Source organism: Artibeus jamaicensis, unplaced genomic scaffold (assembly GCF_021234435.1).
Source record: "Artibeus jamaicensis isolate MK-2021 breed Jamaican fruit bat unplaced genomic scaffold, CSHL_Jam_final contig_426, whole genome shotgun sequence".
Classification (NCBI taxonomy): domain Eukaryota; kingdom Metazoa; phylum Chordata; class Mammalia; order Chiroptera; family Phyllostomidae; genus Artibeus; species Artibeus jamaicensis.
The window spans coordinates 3718886-3739031 of NW_026521826.1; the positions used below are offsets into that span (position 1 = coordinate 3718886).

Sequence of the window (20146 nt, forward strand, 5' to 3'; positions counted from 1 at the left end):
TAAGATCAAATTCAAGGAGTTCATCATCACCAAGCCCTTATTATATGAAATGTTAAAGGGACTTATCTAAGAAAAAGAAGTTAAAGAAACATGAACAGTGAAAGGACAACAAACTCACAGTTATTAACAACCACACCTAAAACAAAAGCAAACTAAAAGGACAGCTAGATCAGGAGTGGAGACATAGAAATGAAGATCTCAAGGAGGGTTAGCAACAGGGGAGTGGGAGGAGGAGATGGGGGGAGAAGGTACAGAAAATAAGTAGCATAGACAGTAGATAGAAAATAGATGGGGAGGGCAAGAATAGCATGGGAAATATAGAATCTAAAGGACTTGAGACACATGGTCAAAAACCACAATGAGGTATCATCGCACACATGTCAGAATGGCTATTATCAATAAATCAACAAACAACATACTGGCAAGGATGTGGAGAAAGTGGGACTCTTTTGCACTGTTGGTCAGAATGCAGATTGCTGCAGCCATTGTGGAAAGCAGTATGGAGATACCTCAAAAAATTAAGAATGGATCTGCCTTTTGACCCAATAATCCGAATACTGGAAGTATTATCTGAAGGAACCCAAAACACTAATTTGAAATACATAAGTCTCCTATGTTCACTGCAGAGTTATTTACATTTGCCAAGATATGGAAGGAGCCCAAGTATCCATCAGTAGATGAGTGGACAAAACAACTATGAGACATTTACACAATAGAATACTGTTTGGCCGCAAAAAAGAAGAAAATTTTACCCTTTGCAACAGTATGGATGGACCTGGAGAACATTATACTAAATGAAATAAGCCAGCCAGAGAAAGAGAAATACCATATGATTTCACTCATATGTGGAATTTAATGAACAAACTGAATTAACAAGCAAAATACAGAGAGTCATAGATGGAGAGCAGAATGACAGCTAAGGCACCATCAGGAGAATGTGGTGGGGAGGGACTGAACAAACAGGAAAAGGGACTCATGGGCGTGGACAACAGTGTGGTGAATATGGTGGGGGGGACATATACGGGGCCTAAATGGTAATGGGAAAAATACATTAAAAATTAATTAATTTTAAAAAAGAACTAGAAGTAGTGGTAGAGAAGGATTATTATAATGATATATATGTTCAGAAAATGTCTGATCAACTTTATATGCATTATCTCATTTAATTCATAAGAACAATCTTATTTTAAAACATACAATTATTATCTTCATTTAATAGGCAAGGAAATTGAGGTTTAAAGCACTTCAGTAACTTGGCCAAAGTTACAATGCTAGCATGTGGTAGAGCCAGAGTAACACTTTCCTAAAAAGCAGAAGAGTCCAGCAGTTTGGAATCTGTAGAGACCGATATCAACTAACATAAGGCTATTTAGGTAGACAGTGGTGGTCTCTGATGGTAGAACAATGGGTAGGTGTCAGAAAAGACAAGTATACTTTAAGAAATTTGAGCAAGAGGGAAATAAAAGAATGAGTAGAGGGAAGTTGAGAGAAATTTCTTGTTGCTATTATTTTACTTTTGTTTAAGGGTTGTGAGTTGTTAAGTACATTTTTAGCTTAATAAAAAGTCATTGGCAAAGTGTACAGATTTGGGGGTGGGGAAGGAAAGGTCCTGGAAAAAGTAGGAGTTCCCATAAGACTATCAGCTGATTTCTCAAAACAAACCTTAGAGGCAAGAAGGGGCTGGAAAGAAGTATTCCAAGTCATGAAAGGCAAGGGCCTCCATCCAAGATTACTCTATCCAGCAAAGCTTTCATTTAGAATGGAAGGGTAGATGAATTGTTTCCCAGATAAGGTCAAGTTAAAGGAGCTCATCATCACCAACATCTTATTATATGAAATGTTAAAAGGATTAATCTAAGAAAAAGAAGATCAAAACTATGAACAGTAAAATGACAACAAACACACAACTACCAACTGAACCTAAGAACAAAAACAAAAACAAACTAAGCAAACAACTAGAACAGGAATAGATTCACAGACATGGAGATCACATGGAGGGTTCTCAGCGGGGAGGTGGAGGGGGAGGGGGGAATGGGAGAAAATATACAGGGAATTAAGAAGCATAATTGGTAGGTACAAAATAGACAGGGGAGGTTAAGAATAGTATAGGAAATGGAGAAGCCAAAGAACATATATGCATGACCCACGGACAGGAATTAACGGGGGGTGGAGAATGCTAATATGAGGGAAGGTACAGGGTGGAAGGGAATAAAAGGGAGAAAAAAATGGGAAAACTGTAACAATATAATCAATAAAATATATTTAAAAATAAAAAGTAGATGACCTCAAGTGCCCTTTCTTTTCTCCACTGGGAAGAGTGGTTACCAAAATATACTCCTAGAATTGATATTCTAGTTACAATCAGTAACAAAAAATGCTAATTCCCTCAACTCCCATCCCAATTTTCAGAAGTAGGAGGGGAAGTGTACATGAATAGAATTTTCTGTAATTCTAAGCTTCTCACCAAAAGCACGAATTATGCTTGGTGTAGCAATTTCTGTTTTAATTTTGGATTTGGTTTAGGGTGTATACATATATATAACTACATACAATACAGTTATGCTGTTTGCTAGTAAGACAGTTTGTTTGTATGAAGAGATTAAATATATCAACAAGAATATCATGACTTCTGGCCCTGGCTGAGCAGTTCATATGGTCTGAGTGTTGTCCTGTATACCATGGCACATACAGTAAGCAACCAATCAATGAATGTTTCTCTCCCCAGCCCCCACCCTAAGTGAATGAGCACATCAACGTGTGTTCTTTGAGTGACTACATATTTAACCACCTCCAGAAGGTTCACAGTGCACATTACCCTATTAAAGCTTTCTTGATCTCAGTGTTTCTGAACTTCTTTAAACACAGAAACCTGCCCTTATTTAATACTTTGAAAATCTGAAATATACTTTGGCAAAAACTGACCAAGAAAAATCTTAAATATCTATGGTAAAAAGCCTTTAGAGATAGACTGATACTGTCTTCTTCCTCTGAACTTAAGGGACTCCCTCTCAAATAAGTCATTTTGCAATTAAGCATTAATTTCTTTCAATATCAAATGTAGGGCTTAATTTTTTACTTCTCTCTTGCTTTTATGAGTATCTATGCCTTATCTCCCCAAATACATAGTGAGAGTCTTAACCTCAGGAACTGTTCTTAGTGCTCAACAATACGGATTTTTGCAAACCATCTGCAATAAAGTGCATACTGAGCATGGCAAACATTTATTTGCATTCCAAGCAATTCCTATAAAGCTAAATTTTGTGAACACAATGTTTCCACTGGCTAACATAAACACATGATTTTCATGTCTTTTCAAAGTCTACCAGTGTACATTTTCAGTCATCTCTAAGATATCATTTTATTCTTTTCATGACTATATTTGAAACTTATCACCTACACAAAATGACTGGATAAAGTGGGTTTTCAATAACCACTAACACGCAGTCCGTTAAGACTCCTGAGACCAGGAAGGGAAGGATGTTGCATGATAACAGGTCCCTGGTACTTAACCAGGTGGTACTCTTTAAAGAATTCACCACCATCCAAGGTAAAGATTCTAAAGGCAAGAATCAATAAAAACATGGGCTACAAAAGCATTCACTGAGCTCACACCACTTGTGGAGATTGATGTGCCCCAAACATTTGGACCCCCAACAGCTAAACAGGAACCCTCTAGGGCACTGCGCCCTGACTTATCATGGCCAAATCCTATGTTTCTTCTGGGAACACCAACAAAGCCTACTGGCTGTACTGACCTTGGAAACTGGTTTTTACTTTACAAAAGCAAAAAGTGCAGTAACTACACTGGAACAACAGCTCACCTCCAAATTGGACTACCACTTAATCATTTCAACCTTTGTTGAGTAAATTTACATTTTAAAATTTTAGGAGATCTATATTCTGAACTGTTAGATCACTGTCAAATTTCAAAATTATGCTTACCAATATAGTAACCATATTCTTAAACTAAAGAATCCTCACTCAACTTTTAAGTATATATATGTGTATATATATAAATTACAAAATAAATGCTTAAATACATACATGAAATCTGAAATCCCCCCTCAGCATGGAACAAAGATCCTCTGCTACATCAGACATGCAGGGATGCAATGTAGCAACCAATCTTGCATAAAATGGTAGCAAATCCAACCTGCAAAAGTTATATGTGATATGTGTAAAAGGAAAAACACCAAAAATAATTCAGTTAAAAACATCCTCAGATATATTCACAATTATAAAAACTAATAATCATATAGACATGCCCCTTTATCACCATCATAATGAAGTATACAGAAATTCAATTTGCCTTGTAAAAGCTTCTTAATAACCTGGTATTTTCCATTCAATGCCTTATCACACATTTGCAATTGTACTTAGTACATATTTTTTTTAAAAGATCTTTTAAAAATATTTTATATATTTATTTTTAGAGAGAGGGAAAGGGAAGGAGAAAGCGTGGGAGAGAAACATCAATGTGTGGTTACCTCTCATGTGTCCCCTAGCTGGGAACTGGCCTGCAACCTAGGCATGTGCCCTGACTGGGAATCGAACCATGACCCTTTGCTTCACAGGCCCGTGCTCAATCCACTGAGCTACACCAGCCAGGGCCTAAGTACATAATTTTTTATAAAATATAAACTATCGAGCAATGAAAAAACTAAGTTTTTACATAGGCTAAATTTTTAATTACATAATTACTGAGTAAACAAATTAATTTAAATAGTGCAAAACGAGAATCCTTTTAAACCATTTCCTTTACTTATCCATGGGTAAGTTATTTGAAAACCTAGACGTCTAAAGTAAAAGAGTAACCAACAACCAAAAAGGCATCTAAGGGTCAAAAGCTTATCACAAACCCACCCACATACTAATTTACAGATTTAATGCACTACAGAACCCATTTACTCTTAATTCAGACAATAAATAGCAAATACGTGGCTACTCATGCTACCAAAGACCTTTTCATTATCAGAGCACTTTCTCAACTTGGATGCCGCTCCAGAACCCTGCTTATTAACACAGCAGTCCAGGCAGGCACTTTACTTTTCATTCCTATCATAGACATTATTTTATAAAACTTGATTATCCAATGACTCAATACTCCTCAGATCAGATGATAAAGATAAGAAGCAGTGAGGAACCAATAAAACAGCTGTGCTGACAGCAGTAAGTAATGGATGCTGACAGTGAGGAAAGGAGCACAGCCTGAATCAGCCACTTAGAATGCTAACATATAATCCTGTAAATTTTAATTATCCCTGAATTTCCACTGTAGAATAATTCATGAAGATGATTTGATCATAAGAAAAAAGTCTGAATACAATGAAAGACTTAGAATTAGATCTGGAAAACTCCCAGCATGGAGAGATTAAGCCCTAGTTGGATGAAGGAACGAAGTGAAGGAAGAAAGAATGCAGATAAAATTTGAAAGGTAGAGTCAATCCTGATATACCATGGTTGAGGGTTTGATGCCTGGTCAGGGCACATACAAGAATCAACCAATTGAATGTGTAAGTAAGTGGAGCAACCAACCGATGAAAGAAATTAAGAAAAGAAAGAAAGAAATTAAGAAAAGGAAGGAAGGAAGGAAGGAAGGAAGGAAGGAAGGAAGGAAGGAAGGAAGGAAGGAAGGAAGGAAGGAAGGAAGGAAGGAAGGAAGGAAGGAAGGAAAGAAAAGGGAGAAGGTGGAGCAGAGGGGGGAGGAGGAGAAGGGGGGAGAAGGAGGAGGAGAGGAAGGAGGGAAGAGGAAGTAAGGTGGGAATGAAGGAAAGGAGGCAGGAAGAAAGGAAGTCTAGAAGAGGGAAGTGCTCAAAATCATGTCTTAGTACCTCAAAAACTTTGTATTTCTGTTTGGCCATTAAAATATCTTTTAAAAATTACCATTTATTTAATCTTTAAATGTGCCAGACCCTGTCCTAGGCATCTAACATACATCATTAGTTAACTTGTTGATCCTATGAGGTGGACATTATAATCACTATTTCAGAAATAAAGGAACAGATGTTGAGTGAACATCATGGAGACTCTATAGTTTTTTAAGTTTTTTGAATGAATCACACCCTTTAAATAAATAGTGAAAAGAAAAATTCATTATGTAAGGATTTAAATCAAAACATTTACTGGTAAATTTTATTATAATTTTTAAAAATTATTTAAAAGTTTTATCAATTGAAGATTATACTCCCGTCACAAAGAAAATGCACATATATGGGTCACATTATTCCTTGATATTACAAAAATGAGATAGTTACTGTAAGATACTCTCATAAATATGTAATAATTTTGTGAATGCCTGCTATTGCAAAAAAATAATAAAGCCTAGGGCAAACAAACATTTCATTTTCTTGCATAACATAACGATTCATGCTAATACCAAATTTACTTTCTAAATTTTCAAACTTTACTTAGAATATTGTATTTTAATATATATTTATGTTATTAGAATATTAGGTCTTAATTCTTTCTTTCTCCATTCATAATCAATTGCCAAAGAGGAGTTTAAACCTATGTAAAGGTTCACAGCTTCCAACCCCCCCTACTACAGGTCAGAAAAAATTAAGATATGAGAGTTAAGGTCACAGGATAACAATGAACAATATACCAGGAGTTAGAAGACTTAACGTCTAAATCTTTCAGATAATTCTGGAACCTCATCAACTGATCCGACTTTTATCTATGATTTTCTCCTGCTCACTGCTGTATGCCATTAGCCCCTCACTAATCCTAAACAGCGCCAGCAAATGCTTACCTCTGAGCCTCCACTACTGGCTGCTCTCACTTAGCTGTAGTACAGCTGTATTTCCCCAGGTATCCATTCCTACTGCTTACTTCCTCAGAAGTTACTTCTCCAGTTACTTCCTCAGAACTGGGACTAAAGTTTTAGTCCCAGAGGCACCCACTCATTGAGACCCATTGTGAATGCTCCATGGAAACTGCAAAATCTACCCAATCCCACCTCTCTCAATCTCCGTATCCTGAACTGTTTTTTTTTTTTTTAAAGAATCTATCATCTTCTAACATGTAATGTTTTACATTTATCGTCTTGTTTGTCACCCTTCCCCACTAGAATGTCAGCTCCATATGAGACAGTTTATCAGTTCTCAAAACATGCCTAAATCATAGCAGGCGCTCAATAATACTTGATAAATGTCTCTGGTATCTCACAAGTTTATTCTTAGCTTTCAGTCTATTCAACAACATATTAAGAAAATGTCATCCTATTTTTTAACAATACTAAACTAGGTGACAGGGCTGGCTGATCATGAGGGTACTAAGAGGCTGTTCACAGAGCGAGCAGAAAATGAATACCAGAGGACTTGGATCTCAGCTAAAGGACAGTATTCCAGTTACAGAACTTTCACCAAGTGGATCTTTTGAAAGTCATGATCTTTTTCAAAAAGGTTTTACTTGTGTGAAAAATGAACTTTTGCCCAGTCGTCCTCTTGAATTATCAGAAAAAAATTTCCAGCTCAACCAAGATAAAATGAATTTTTCCACACTGAGAAACATCCAGGATCTGTGTGCTCCACTAAAATTGCAAATGGAATTGAAGGCAGTGCAACAGGTTCAGCATCTTCCATTTCTTCCAAACTCAAACCTTTCACTGGATATTTTGAGGGGTAATGACAAAACTATTGGATTTGAAGATATTCACAATGACCCATCACAAAGAGAGCTAATGGGAGAATCACACTTGATGGTGGAATATAAACTAAGTTTGCTGTAATGCAAAGTGCCGATCATGGAAATGGAGGGGCTACATCATGTTTATATCGTCTTTTTACTACAACTGTATGTGTATGATATTAAAAGTACTGATGCATGAGAAAAAATACTAAACTAGATCAAGTTTAATATTTCATCAAACAAAAGCTTATTTATCAAATACCTTTCATGCAATTAATTAAATAATCATAGTTTTTGCTTCTGATGTTATTTATATCAAAAGGTTTCCTATTTAAAGCACCTTTTCATTTCTAAGGTCAATCTTCATTAATCATGCTAGATTTTTATTTACAATATACAATCATTACATATGATGTGTTAGTGGTTTACTTAGAATTTTATACTGACATTTGAAAGTGATATTGTGGTCAATAGTTTTAACCTCCTCAATCATTTTCGTTATAGATTTTGTCTTATTTCTTCATACTGTGAATTGGCAAGTTTACTTTTTTATGCTCTGGAATGACAACACATCAGAAAAATTACTTAGTCCATAAAAGTCTGAAAGAATTCAATAAAGCTATCCAGTTTTAATTTATTCTACATTTTTTCAAGATCACTCATCTATTTGGTCTTGAATCAATTAAAAAATGTGTATTTTTCTCGAAAATTATGTTTCACTAAGATTTTCAAGTAGAAATTTAAATATTTATTGTATATCATCTATCTCATTTCTTAAACTTTTTTTATTCTCAAGTAACAATTTTTTTTACTTTTTTTATTGATTATGCCATTACATGTTTTATTTCCCCTCCTCTGTTCCCGTCCACCCTGCACACACCCTCCCCCACCATTCTCCCCCCTTTAGTTCATGAACATGTGTCTCAAGTTCTTTAGATTCTATATTTCCCATACTATTCTTACCCTCCCCCCTATCTATTTTCTATCTATTGTCTATGCTACTTATTTTCTGTACCTTCTCCCCCCTTCTCCTCCTCCCACTCCCCTGTTGCTAACCCTTCATGTGATCTTCATTTCTATGGTTCACTCCTGATCTAGCTGTCCTCTTAATTTGCTTTTGTTTTAGGTGTGGTTCTTAATAACTGTGAGTTTGCTGTTCTTTCACTGTTCATCTTTTTTATCTTCTTTTTCTTAGATAAGTCCCTTTTACATTTCATATCGTAAGGGCTTGGTGATGATGAACTCCTTGAATTTGATCTTATCTGAGAATCACTTTATCTGTCCTTCCATTCTAATTGAAAGCTTTGCTGGATAGAGCAATCTTGGATGTAGGTCTTTGAATATCATGACTTGGAATACTTCTTTCCAGCCCCTTCTTGCCTATAAGATCTCTTTTGAGAAATCTGCTGACAGTCTGATGGGAACTCCTTTGTAGGTGACAGTCCCCTTATCTCTTGCTGCTTCTAGGATTCTCTCCTTCATTTTCATCTTGGCTAATGTAATGATGATGTGCCTTGGTGTGTTCCTTCTTGGGTCCAACTTCTTTGGGACTCTCGGAGCTTCCTGGATTTCCTGGAAGTCTATTTCCTTTGCCAGAATGGGGAAGTTCTCCTTTATTATTTGTTCAAATAAGTGTTCCACTTGTGGGTGTTCCTCTTCCCCTTCTGGTACCCCTATAATTCAGATGTTGGAGCGTTTAAAGATGTCCTGGATCCTAAGCCTCTCCTCATTTTTTTGAATTCTTGTTTCTTCATCCTTTTCTGTTCGGTCACTTTTTCCTCTTTCTGGTCCACTCCTTTGATTTGAATCGCAGTTTCCTTTCCATTACTATTGGTTTCCTGTGCATTTCCATTCATTTCAATTAGTTTAGCCTTCATATATTCCTCTAATTTGTGGCTAAAATCAACCAGTTCTGTGAGCATCCTGATCACCAGTGTTTTGAACTGTGCATCAGATAGTTTGGCTATTTCTTGGTTGCTTAGATTTATTGGCTCTGGGGCTCTGAGTTGTTCTTGAGCCATGTTTTGATCTGTTTGTGCCTGTTACGTATGAGGAGCTAAGCCTTAGTTGTTCACCAGGGCGAAGCCACCCAGGTTGCTGGTTTGTGATGCTGTATGTGGGGGCGAGGTCAGAGAGGGAGCAATGGCAGTCCTCTCTGCTCGCCCAGTCCGCCTCACCGCTCGCCCCCGCCTGCTTATCCGGGCACAAAGGTGCAAGTCTGCCACCCTGTGCCAATCTCCAGGGCCTGCGAGATCTGTCTCAATGCTCACCTCTTCACTGGTTTATCTGCATGCAAATGCGAGACCGACAGCAGACAGCCAGCAGCACCTCTTGCCTGGGTTCCACCTGTAGTTAGCCCACACCTGGGATCCTTGCCCCTGGCTGCCTGTGTACCGCCCAGATCTTTTTTGCCTGACTGGCTCCCCTACTGGTTTCGCCCCTCTCATCAGTTTAGCTTAGTGGTCCATTGTTTCCAGGCTCCGTATTCGACTTTCTGTGTGGTTTGGTTATGTTTATTATTGTTAAAACTTTGTTGTTTTTAGATTTGGTTGTGCGAGGACGAAAAGTTTTCCCACCTACGCCTCCACCTTGGCAGAAGTCCTCTCATTTCTTACACTTTTTAATGTTCTTTCCCCTTTATATTTTCTAAGTGCTTTTCTATTTAGTCATTTTGAAGAACAGCTCAAGTTTATGCAATTAATTTTAATCCTGGTTGCCTTTTACAAGGGAATACCCCCCAAAAAACAATTATCTTCAGGAGGTCAGGCCCTTCGTAGTACAGGATTCCCTTGCTAGATGCGTAGGAACCCATCTGTATCAGTGTACCAATTGGCTCTTTTGTGAGAGGCTGCATTTGGTTTCAGTGATTTTTTTTTTAAGATTCTTTCAACATACTTACCCATTTCATGAAGGGTGATGTACAAACGCACCTGCCCACACCTCACTGAGTATTCAGCAGTTTCTGACCAAAAACAGCATTGACTCCCATGACTTACCCTCCCTTTTCACCTCATCCTAACTGACTTTTTTTTTGTTGTTTCACCAGAAGAAAAAAAGTCCTCAAGGCAAAACGTTTTGCTAATGTGGAAGAGGTGAACAAAAAACACCAGAAACACTAAAAGGCATCAAAATCAAGGAGTTCAAAAACTGTTTTGAGCAATGGGGGAAAAAAAGTCTCGATAAATGCACTGCATCAAATGGAGAGTGCTTTGAAGGTGACTTCAGTTTAAACATGTAAGAATACACAATTTTTTACAAATAAATTGTGGGTTTTTCTAAATCCCTCCTCATACAATGTACTTTTTAATAAAATATGAAATTATAACTAAGCATCAAAAAATTGTTCACTGGGTCATTTATTTTTTTTCTTCTTTTCTTTGGCACTCACACATTTTTTTTCTAAATTAGCCAAATCTGCTTCAAAGCTTTCTCCTAGCCCCATAAGAAAGGTAAGTATAGCTATTTAAAGTAAAGCAAGAAATATTACACAGACACACACATAAAAAGTAAGAGCAATCTGTGTTATCCATTCAGGCTGTCATTACTGCACTAAGAATACAAGTACGTATTTTTAGCTTCAGTAGGGATTTTGAAAATAGTTTAAGGATTCCCTGGAAGATCCAAACTCTTCTAAGCTTTTCCAGGTTTTTGTTTCTTTTGCAATTAGCCATGTGGAAGTTAAGATACTCCATTCTCTCAGAATCGTCTACCCCACTGAACTTTTAACACATCCTTGTCCAACAAGTTTCTAAAATTTCTCTTTTTCCATTGTACTTTACAATAGTTGAAATTAAATGTCATCCTGCCCTATTTAAATCTTCAAGGTCTATGACTTCATTGATTACTTGACATAATAAAATCCTTCATGTTGTAAATAATGTAATATGGTTTCTCAATGTTAGTCCTGTACAGAAGTGCTTTTTATCTTTTCTACCTTCCTACAAATGGAGCCTAAAAAAAAAAATGGGGTGCTAAATTCTGATCACATTAAAAGTTATTTAACATAAAAGTAGAAATTTTTAATCAACACAAAGAGCAAATTTCTGTTAAAATTTAAGCTAAGTATATATTAATTTGACTTTTCTGAAAGTAAATTAGAAAATAAATTTACATCCTCCTTTGAAAAGTGCAGTTTTTAAAAGATATTATTTATTTATTTTTAGAAAGAGGGGAATGGAGGGATAAAGTGGGAGAGAAATATTGATGTGACACACTGAACTGCTGCTGCCTCTCATACGTGCCATGATGGAGGACCAAACCCATAACCCAGGCATGTGTCCTGACCAGGAATCAACCAGCAACCTTTTGCTTTGTGAGATAATTTCCCAACCAACTGAACCACACCAGTCAAGGCTGAAAACTGAATTTTATAATCTTCCAAGAGAGTGATAATTATTTTTCCAAGAGTTAATGAGTAACCACTTAAAAGAATGTTTTTTTCTACACAATAATAAAACAATGCTTTTACTTTCAAAGTCTCTTGAATCACACATTTAAGTATCCTCCTAGTACTTAATGATTGTCAGGTTGGTAAACATTCAGTTACTAAATACAAGTAATAACAAAAATGAAGAAACACACATTTGTTAATATGGGAGGGAGAGGGTGCTTCTTAAAGGTTTTTATCTCATAATCAATTAGCTTTCTAAAAGAAATGTCCAGCTTTTTTTCCTCTTTAAAAATCTAAAGAATTTAACTGTTGAACTGTTGAAAGTTACTAATTTTATGTGTTCAAAAATGCCTAGGAATAAATAAATGTAAGAAAACACTGTTATCAATCAATGAAAGAATACAAAGAATTTTCTTTGTAGGAAACACTAAAGCAAATGATGACTCAAAGATGACGAAATATACAAAAGACTGGGGTCATTTACTCTGAAATTGACATCCAAATGCTGAGACTTTTTCACAATGTTGATGTTCCCGATGCAACAGTGCCATCAAGTGGTATACCATACCAATAGATTTCTGACAAACTCAATTTTTTATATTTCCGAATACAGCCAAGAGAGGTGGGGGAGATTTACATAGAGTCTCAAAAAACTCCAGCAAACTCTCTTAAAAGGTGGATCAAGAAAAGCTATTCAAAAGTCAAGTGAAGTACCCTACCTCCAGACACTATTATGTTTATATTAATTTAAAGAAAGTCTGAACATCCAACGGCTAAAATTTGGTTGTCTATATGGCTTCAAAGACACTAAACCAATACTACCTGTGTCTATATTTAAAATGTGTACAAAGTACAAATAACTCTTATAAGTTAACAATAAAAAGATATCCCAACTAAATAGGAGGGACAAAAGATTTAAAGACATTTCTCTAATGAAGACAGACAAATGGCCAATAAGCACACAAAAGGATGGCAAAATCAATAGCCATTAGGGAAATACAAATCAAAACCATATTCAGATACTACTTCACATCCATTGGGATGGCTATAACACAATTCCTCTCCTAGGTATGTACCCAGGAGAAATGAAAACATAAATGTACACCAAAACTTGTACACAAATAGTCACAGCAGCATTATTCACAATACCTAAAAAGCAGAAACAACCCAGATGTCCATCGACTGATAAATGAATGAATGGGTAAACCAAATGTGATATAATCTACACAATGAAATATTTTTCAGTCTTAAAAAGGAAGGAAATTCTAATTAAGGCTACAACATGAATGAATCTTGAAAACAAAAATGAAAAAAGCCCGGCAAAAAAGGCCACATATTATAGGACTTCATTTATATGATATATCCAAAATAGGAAAATCCATAGAGACAAAAACAGATTACTGGTTTCTTGGGGTGGGAGGATGGGCAGAGAATGGGATTGACTACTAATAGATATAAGGTTTCTTTTAGGGGGACAAAAATATTTTAGTTTGATTGTAGGGATAGTTGCATATATTTAGAATACTGAATTGTATACTTCGAATGGGTAAATTGTATAGTATGTGAATTATATTTCAATAAAGCTTTTTCTCCCCCAAAAGAACTATAAAGAACATTATGTGTTATCTAGCTTAGTGCTTCCTAGACCAAAATCTACATACCAGGTAAGAGAGCTAAATTCTCTACCACAGACTATTTTTATTTTTATATACACACACATGACTTTTTGTTCATCACAGTCCTAGGCACTTGAATAACTACTAAAATAATTCATTGTTTTGTCAGCACATTTTTTGGTCAACTCTAGCTGAACAAGCTGGATGGAAGAAGGAGAAAATCCTAGCCACAGCAAAGGATAAAGACACTCAACGGGATTCCTGTCCTCTGGGGAGGGTAAGGAAGAGAAAATGCCACACAAAGAGGGAGGCAAACCTTACTAAAAGGTCCTTCCTACAGTAACCAGGTGGGCACAGGAGAATAATGAAGCTAGGTGAGAACAGGAGCTAAAACAAGTTTTTTCTTCTCTCCCCAAAATGTCCCAGCTTGCCCCTAAGTCCAGAGGACTCACAGAGAGTAAGCTGCTACTACCCCTAACACCACCTAACTGGCTACCCGAGAGAATATTCCAGCCTGCTCACTCCACATCCAACCCTTTCTCTTCCTTTCTTACCTCTCTCTACCCTTGAAGGCTATCAATCTTCTCTTGTATTCAAAGAATGGAAAAAGGTCTGCTGGGTATGTGGGGTGTAAAGACAGGGAATGAGAAAGAGAATGAGAAGAGACTTAGTAGCACTTGACTATTATCTTTCTATTCCAGCCTCCCAAGGGAGCAACTCATAATCTTCAGGGTGAAGCCAAATCTTGTAAGCAAGGTGGAAAGACACCTGAGGGTCAGGACAAAGATGATCTTCAAAATTAAAGGCTTTTCTGACCAATAAAAATATATGAACAAGAAACATCAACCTAGCCAAGACTCACCCTTAGATGCCATTTCACAGATATATAAACAGAAGCCTTGTTTTATCTAAACACTGAAATCTTTACAAAAAGACAAGAGAGTATACTATTTACAATAGAGAAGTTTGCAAATTAAGGGTTTTTATATAATTTGGCTGTTTTGAAATATACATAAAATATAGAAATGTCAGTAAGGAGTTAATAGTCAATGCTACTTATAAATTCCATTCTTAAACATACTGTTTTCTGCCAGTCAAACCACAATGAATATTTCTTTTACTGTTTTCAGTAAGGTAACTTACTTAACAGAGAAATAAAATTTGACTAAACACAATTCCCTGTATTTCTGAAGCAAAGTCAATAATGCTAACCCAATGTTCCATTTATCAATGTCCCAAAACGTAGTCAAGAAACCATTACAGATGAGGATTTTGCAAGAGGAAGGGTGGCTAGGATTAAAACTGAGTAAGTTGAAAGGGGGCATTGAATACTATGTTATGTAATTTTACCATCTTTTAGCTGTCAGACATTGTACTAAGTGCTGGAGATAAAGCAGTAAAAGGGCCTGCTACCTGTGGCTTATTCTCGAGGTCAATGTATGTCCTGGGAAAATCAAGAAAGAGGTTTTTGCAGTAGCTTGATGCTGTGTCCTCTGGCACTTTGAACATCCCACTGCCTCTCAGAAATGCTTTCTCAAGCCCTGACTGGTGTGGCTTAAAGGGTTGGATGTCATCCTACAAACCAAAAAGTTGCTGGTTCCATTTCAGGTCAGGGCACATATCTGGGTGGTAGGCCAGGACCCCAGTTCCATGTTTCTCTTCCACATCAAAGTTTCTCTCCTTTCCTCCCTCCTTCCCCCCTCTCTAAAAGTAAATAAAATCTTAGAGACAGACTGACAGAGAGACAGAAAAGAAAGGAATGAATGCTCTCTCAACCCTTTCCTCACCCATCCCTAGTCTAATTACTTTCTCAGAACTCAGATTAAATGTCCCTAATTCCAGGCAGCTTCTCTCTACCAAGAATTAATCAATCAGTTCCACCTGGTATATACCTGCAAGCACACTGTGATTCTTCTTGGTAACTACACTTAGACTTCTTTGCCTTCCTATCTAAACTGTAATTTGCATGAATACAGGAGCCAAACCTGTTGTGTTCACTACTGTATCTCCAGCACTAATCACAATATACAACAAACTCTGAATGCTGCAATTTTCAACCTTTTTCATCTCATGAGAAACAAATTACTGAAAGTCATTAGTAAACAAAAAATATTTTTCCCAATGTGACAAAAAATAGGTGTAATTTTGATTCATTCACACCAGACGGTTATTGTTGTGCGGGCTGCTGTCATTTCTTTATTTGACAGTCTAAGGGAAAGGAGGTCAGTGTCCCTGACTAGTCAGGTACTGCATGTTTTGGAATTCTTATAGCACACCACAGTTGAAAATCGCTGCCTTAATGAATTAGTCAATAAATGATAAAATTTTAGTATCTGATTTAATCTTTCCTGATCACTCAGGTTAATTATAAGAAACCTAAATGATTATATTTATACATTTCAGATATGTAAGACTATGTGGCCTCTTCCTCGTGGCTCCAAAATACTATGCATTTGTTTTAAGTACTTATATCATTATCTTTTTTCTCACCTCTCAAGCTATAAACTGTCACTTCATACTACGTTCGAGTCTACGATTTTTAGCAGATTCCAACCACTACTAATCTGTAGACATTTGCAGAGTTAAAAGCAGATAAATTTGGTTATAAAGGATATAACTAGCATAAAACCAAATAATAGTATATAGTTTTTGAGATCTTTTTTTGGAGGGTAAGCAGGCAGTGATGGAGTGGGGTACACAGAGACAAGATGCTCTTTTATAAGTAAACTACTTAAATATCATTGCGTGATTTCTTTTGTTAACAAAGCATTTTATTTTTGCTAACTTTGTTTTATTGTTATATAATTCCAGATGACTGTTACACATGTTTCTTCACTCAAACGGTTGAAAAGAAAAACATGAAAGTAAATATCCTACTGTGTATGGTAAAGAAGAGCATCACTTGAAAAAAAAAAACTGGTCCAAAATTGGTGCAATGAGGAAAAAAAAAATTGAGTTCTCACCAATTCAAGGTGCACACTTTTTTCCATTTACAGATACATGGTGGGGGAAAGTTGGTTTATAGTTGTTCATATGGAAAATAATACAGTAATTAATAAATAACATAATTTAATATTATAAAAATAGTTTAATACAAAAAAATCTCCTTTGCATACTCACAACTGTAAATCTACTTTGCCCCCCCGACCCTGTATATGAAAGTGGAATGTATCTCACAATTAAAGTTTTAAAACTAACAATATATTTTCTTAATTGCACATAAAATAATGGTACACTTCATAACTAATGACACCTTACCTTTCATAAAATGCAATATATAATTTCTTGTAATAAAAATAGTTTACTTTCTCAAGATACTTCTTAATTATCTACTCATAATATTAGCACATTCCATCCCCCTTACCCCACTAAAATGAAAAACCAAACGCTCATATTAATGAAGCTAAGAGTAAATAAAAACCAATATGAAAGAAAAAAGTAGTGATTTGGTTTCACTGAGAAATCTTACCATTAAGAGATCATGGGCCCCTATCAATGAATGGACCAAATTAAAATCTTCCTTAAGAAACTTTTAGCCCAGGCTGGTGTGACTCAGTGGGTTGAGCACTGGCCTGCAAACCGAAAAGTCACCCATTCCCATCTCAGTCAGGGCACATGCCTGGGTTGTGGTCCAGGTACCCAGTCGAGGGCATGCAAGAGGCAACTGATCATTGTTTCTATCAAACACTGATGTTTCTCTCCCCCTTTCCCTCCCTCCCTTAGCCTCTCTAGAAATGAATAAATAAAATCTTTTTAAAAAGAAAAAAAAAGACACCTTAGTCATGGCCAGGTGGCTCAGTTGTCTGGAGCATTCATTGTCCTGTACACCAAAAAGGCTGCAGGTTGATCCCCAGTTGAGGTGTGCATGGGAGGCAACTAATTGATGTTTATACCTCACGTCCATGTTTCTCTTTCTCTTTCCCTTCCTCTCTCTCTAAAATCATTAAGTACATCCTCAAGTAAGGATTAAAAAAAAAAGAAAAAACCCTTAATAAAATCCCTTAGGCTCCTTATGCTTTGGGGAAAAGTACCTATCTTACCTACAGTTTATGTAATCATCATAATAGTTAACAAAATTCTTTATTTATTTATTACTGAATAAAACAAAAATGAATCGTCTCCAGGTTCCTAGGGTGAATAATCTGTAAGTTGTCCTGAAATATCTAGGTGAAGTAGGGCATTTAATTTAGTGCAAATTAAAGCATTAGAATTTTCTAAAAGTAGCACAGAACTAAATATGCTTCTTGAATTCCTAGCAACACAAATACTAATGTGACTTCCAATTCTAAACTATCATAATTACAAAATAACTTGAATTTTTTCATTTAAACACAACTGCAAGAACTAGCCACACTCAGTCTAATCTTTCCACAAAATAAAAACTATTCTTAAGTTACAGTTTCTCTTAAAAATAACAAGGAAGTATCAGAAGAAATATCTCCACTTATAACTAATGAAACAAAAAACATAAATCAATGAGAAACAAGTTCTAGAAAATATGTTAATACAATAATGTGTTGACAAAAATGTTTTTAAAGATGTAATTAAAAAAAAAACTCTGCACTTATAATTATCACTGCAAAGTAAAAACATTAAACAAATTACTTAAAAAAAATACTCACCTTTGTCTGGGAACTATAAAAAGTGCCCGTACCAACTTCTTCCTATTTGCTTTTGTGTTCATGTTCATGCAAAAATCCATTGCTGCCTATGAAAGAAAAAGCAAATGTTTTCTTTAAAAAAAAATCTTTATTTAGCTACTGAAAGCAGAAATTCAGGATGCTACAATGGATTTCCACTTTTTTCTAAACATTTCAAATAGTTTTAGACACTACTATTGTAAGCATATCCCAAACTGAGCTTAAACTCCTGTATCCTTACACATCTCAAAATACATATTTTATAAATTTTTAAATTGCAACAAAATGTTAGAACTTCAGGTGGGTATACTGAAGGTCATTCAATGTCTGGCAAATAGTTATATTAAATGTACAATCAATGCTTTAACCTCATTAAAGTTAAACAAATCAATGTTAATATAAAGAAAGTAGCCAACATAATATAATTGGCTACTCTAATATAATTTACAGAATTACCAAGTAGCAGGAGCAAGAACAGTTGCCAGGAGCCAAGAAAATTACTAATGCTAATACGGATAATCAAAGAGGAATAAACATGAAGTAGGTGAGAGAGACAGGCAGTGATTATTCCCAGGAACATGTAAGAGTAAGTGCCTCAACAATGATGGAAGAGTTTGGAATCAGCAATCAGATCTGGTAACTTAAAGAAAGAAATCATGTCACAGGGCTATAATAAATACCCATAACTTTTATTTCGTATAGCAATCCACTGGTCTGTATTTTAATAACAAAAATGTGTTGAGTATTTCATCAACATGACTGACATCCAATATAAGTGTAAAAAAAGGCTAGGAGAGGTGTATGTTCTGAGAAACTATTGGGAAACAACAATATGAATAATTGGCATGTTTTAAATACAGGCATGTATTTTTTTATTTCAGTATAGTTAGTTGGTTTAAGAAAATAAGTTTTAAGTTATACTTTAAAAATGAATAAACTATTACCAAATATCCTTTTGAGTTTCTCAAATATTTTCCTTCCACAGGTTTACATCATTATTTTATTATCCACCCCAATTTTTAGGGTATTTTTGAGGATCAGATACAAATATAAGATTCTCAGATTTCCCTGAACTATAAAGGATTTCTACTCTGCTATAGATGGCAATGCATTAAAACACCTCCCATTTTGTTTAAACTTTTGATAAAATAAATGGCACAACTGAGGATGATTAGATTGAAACTTACGAAACCAGCTCACATTGAAAGTATTCACCAAGACTGAACATTTAGATTAGTAGAGATAGTGAAATCAATTTAAATTTTTCTTCTGCTTGTAAACGACATACAATAAAGTGGAATTTACATTTTATAACATTAAAGCTTATTACAGTTAATTAGAACAGAGAAGAAAACTGAAAATACACTAAAAATTTCTTCAAGCAATTCACTCAGAAGACACATTAAAAAATTCAGGACCTACTATTTAAAATCCCCAAAGTCATGTACTTAGAAAAGAAAAATGGTAAAAAAAAAAAAAAAAAGGAAAACTTCATACACACATACACTCACACACATCCCGAAGACAAAAATAAAAAATAAAAACAACTCTTATATCAACCTTTTTAAAGGATTTTTATTTACTTATTTTTAGAGAGAGGGGAAGGGAAGAAGAAAGAGAAGTGGAGAAACATCAATGTGTGGTTGCCTGTTGTATGCCCCACTCCGACCTGGCCCACAACTCAGGCAGGTACCCTGACTGGGAGTTGAACCAGCAACCCTTTGGTTTGCAAGCCAGCACTCAATCACTGAGCCACACCAGCCAGTGCTTATATCAACATGTTTTAAAAAGAATTTTTAAATGAGTAATAATGGCCTATGTTTCAACGTAATTAAGAAACACAAAAAATAAAAAGTACTGCAATAACTATC

General features: G+C 35.6%; 2 protein-coding genes across 4 annotated transcripts in view; one reads left to right on the forward strand and one right to left on the reverse strand.

Moving 5' to 3' along the window:
- The window catches only part of UPF2 (UPF2 regulator of nonsense mediated mRNA decay), a 119872-nt gene that overhangs the window by 52353 nt on the left and 47373 nt on the right, over nt 1-20146 (reverse strand). For all 3 annotated transcript variants that reach the window (XM_053665764.1, XM_053665762.1, XM_053665763.1), the window contains exons 8-9: nt 18258-18343; nt 4045-4153 (exon numbers count right to left, since the gene is read on the reverse strand). In XM_053665764.1, coding sequence (XP_053521739.1) covers nt 4045-4153; nt 18258-18343 — 195 coding nt within the window. The remainder of the gene's footprint in view (nt 1-4044; nt 4154-18257; nt 18344-20146) is intronic.
- On the forward strand, nt 7268-7729 carry LOC119056675 (proteasome maturation protein-like). Its single transcript, XM_037155171.2, has one exon. It carries the CDS (start codon nt 7304-7306, stop codon nt 7727-7729), a length of 426 nt encoding a protein of 141 aa, XP_037011066.2. The 5' UTR covers nt 7268-7303.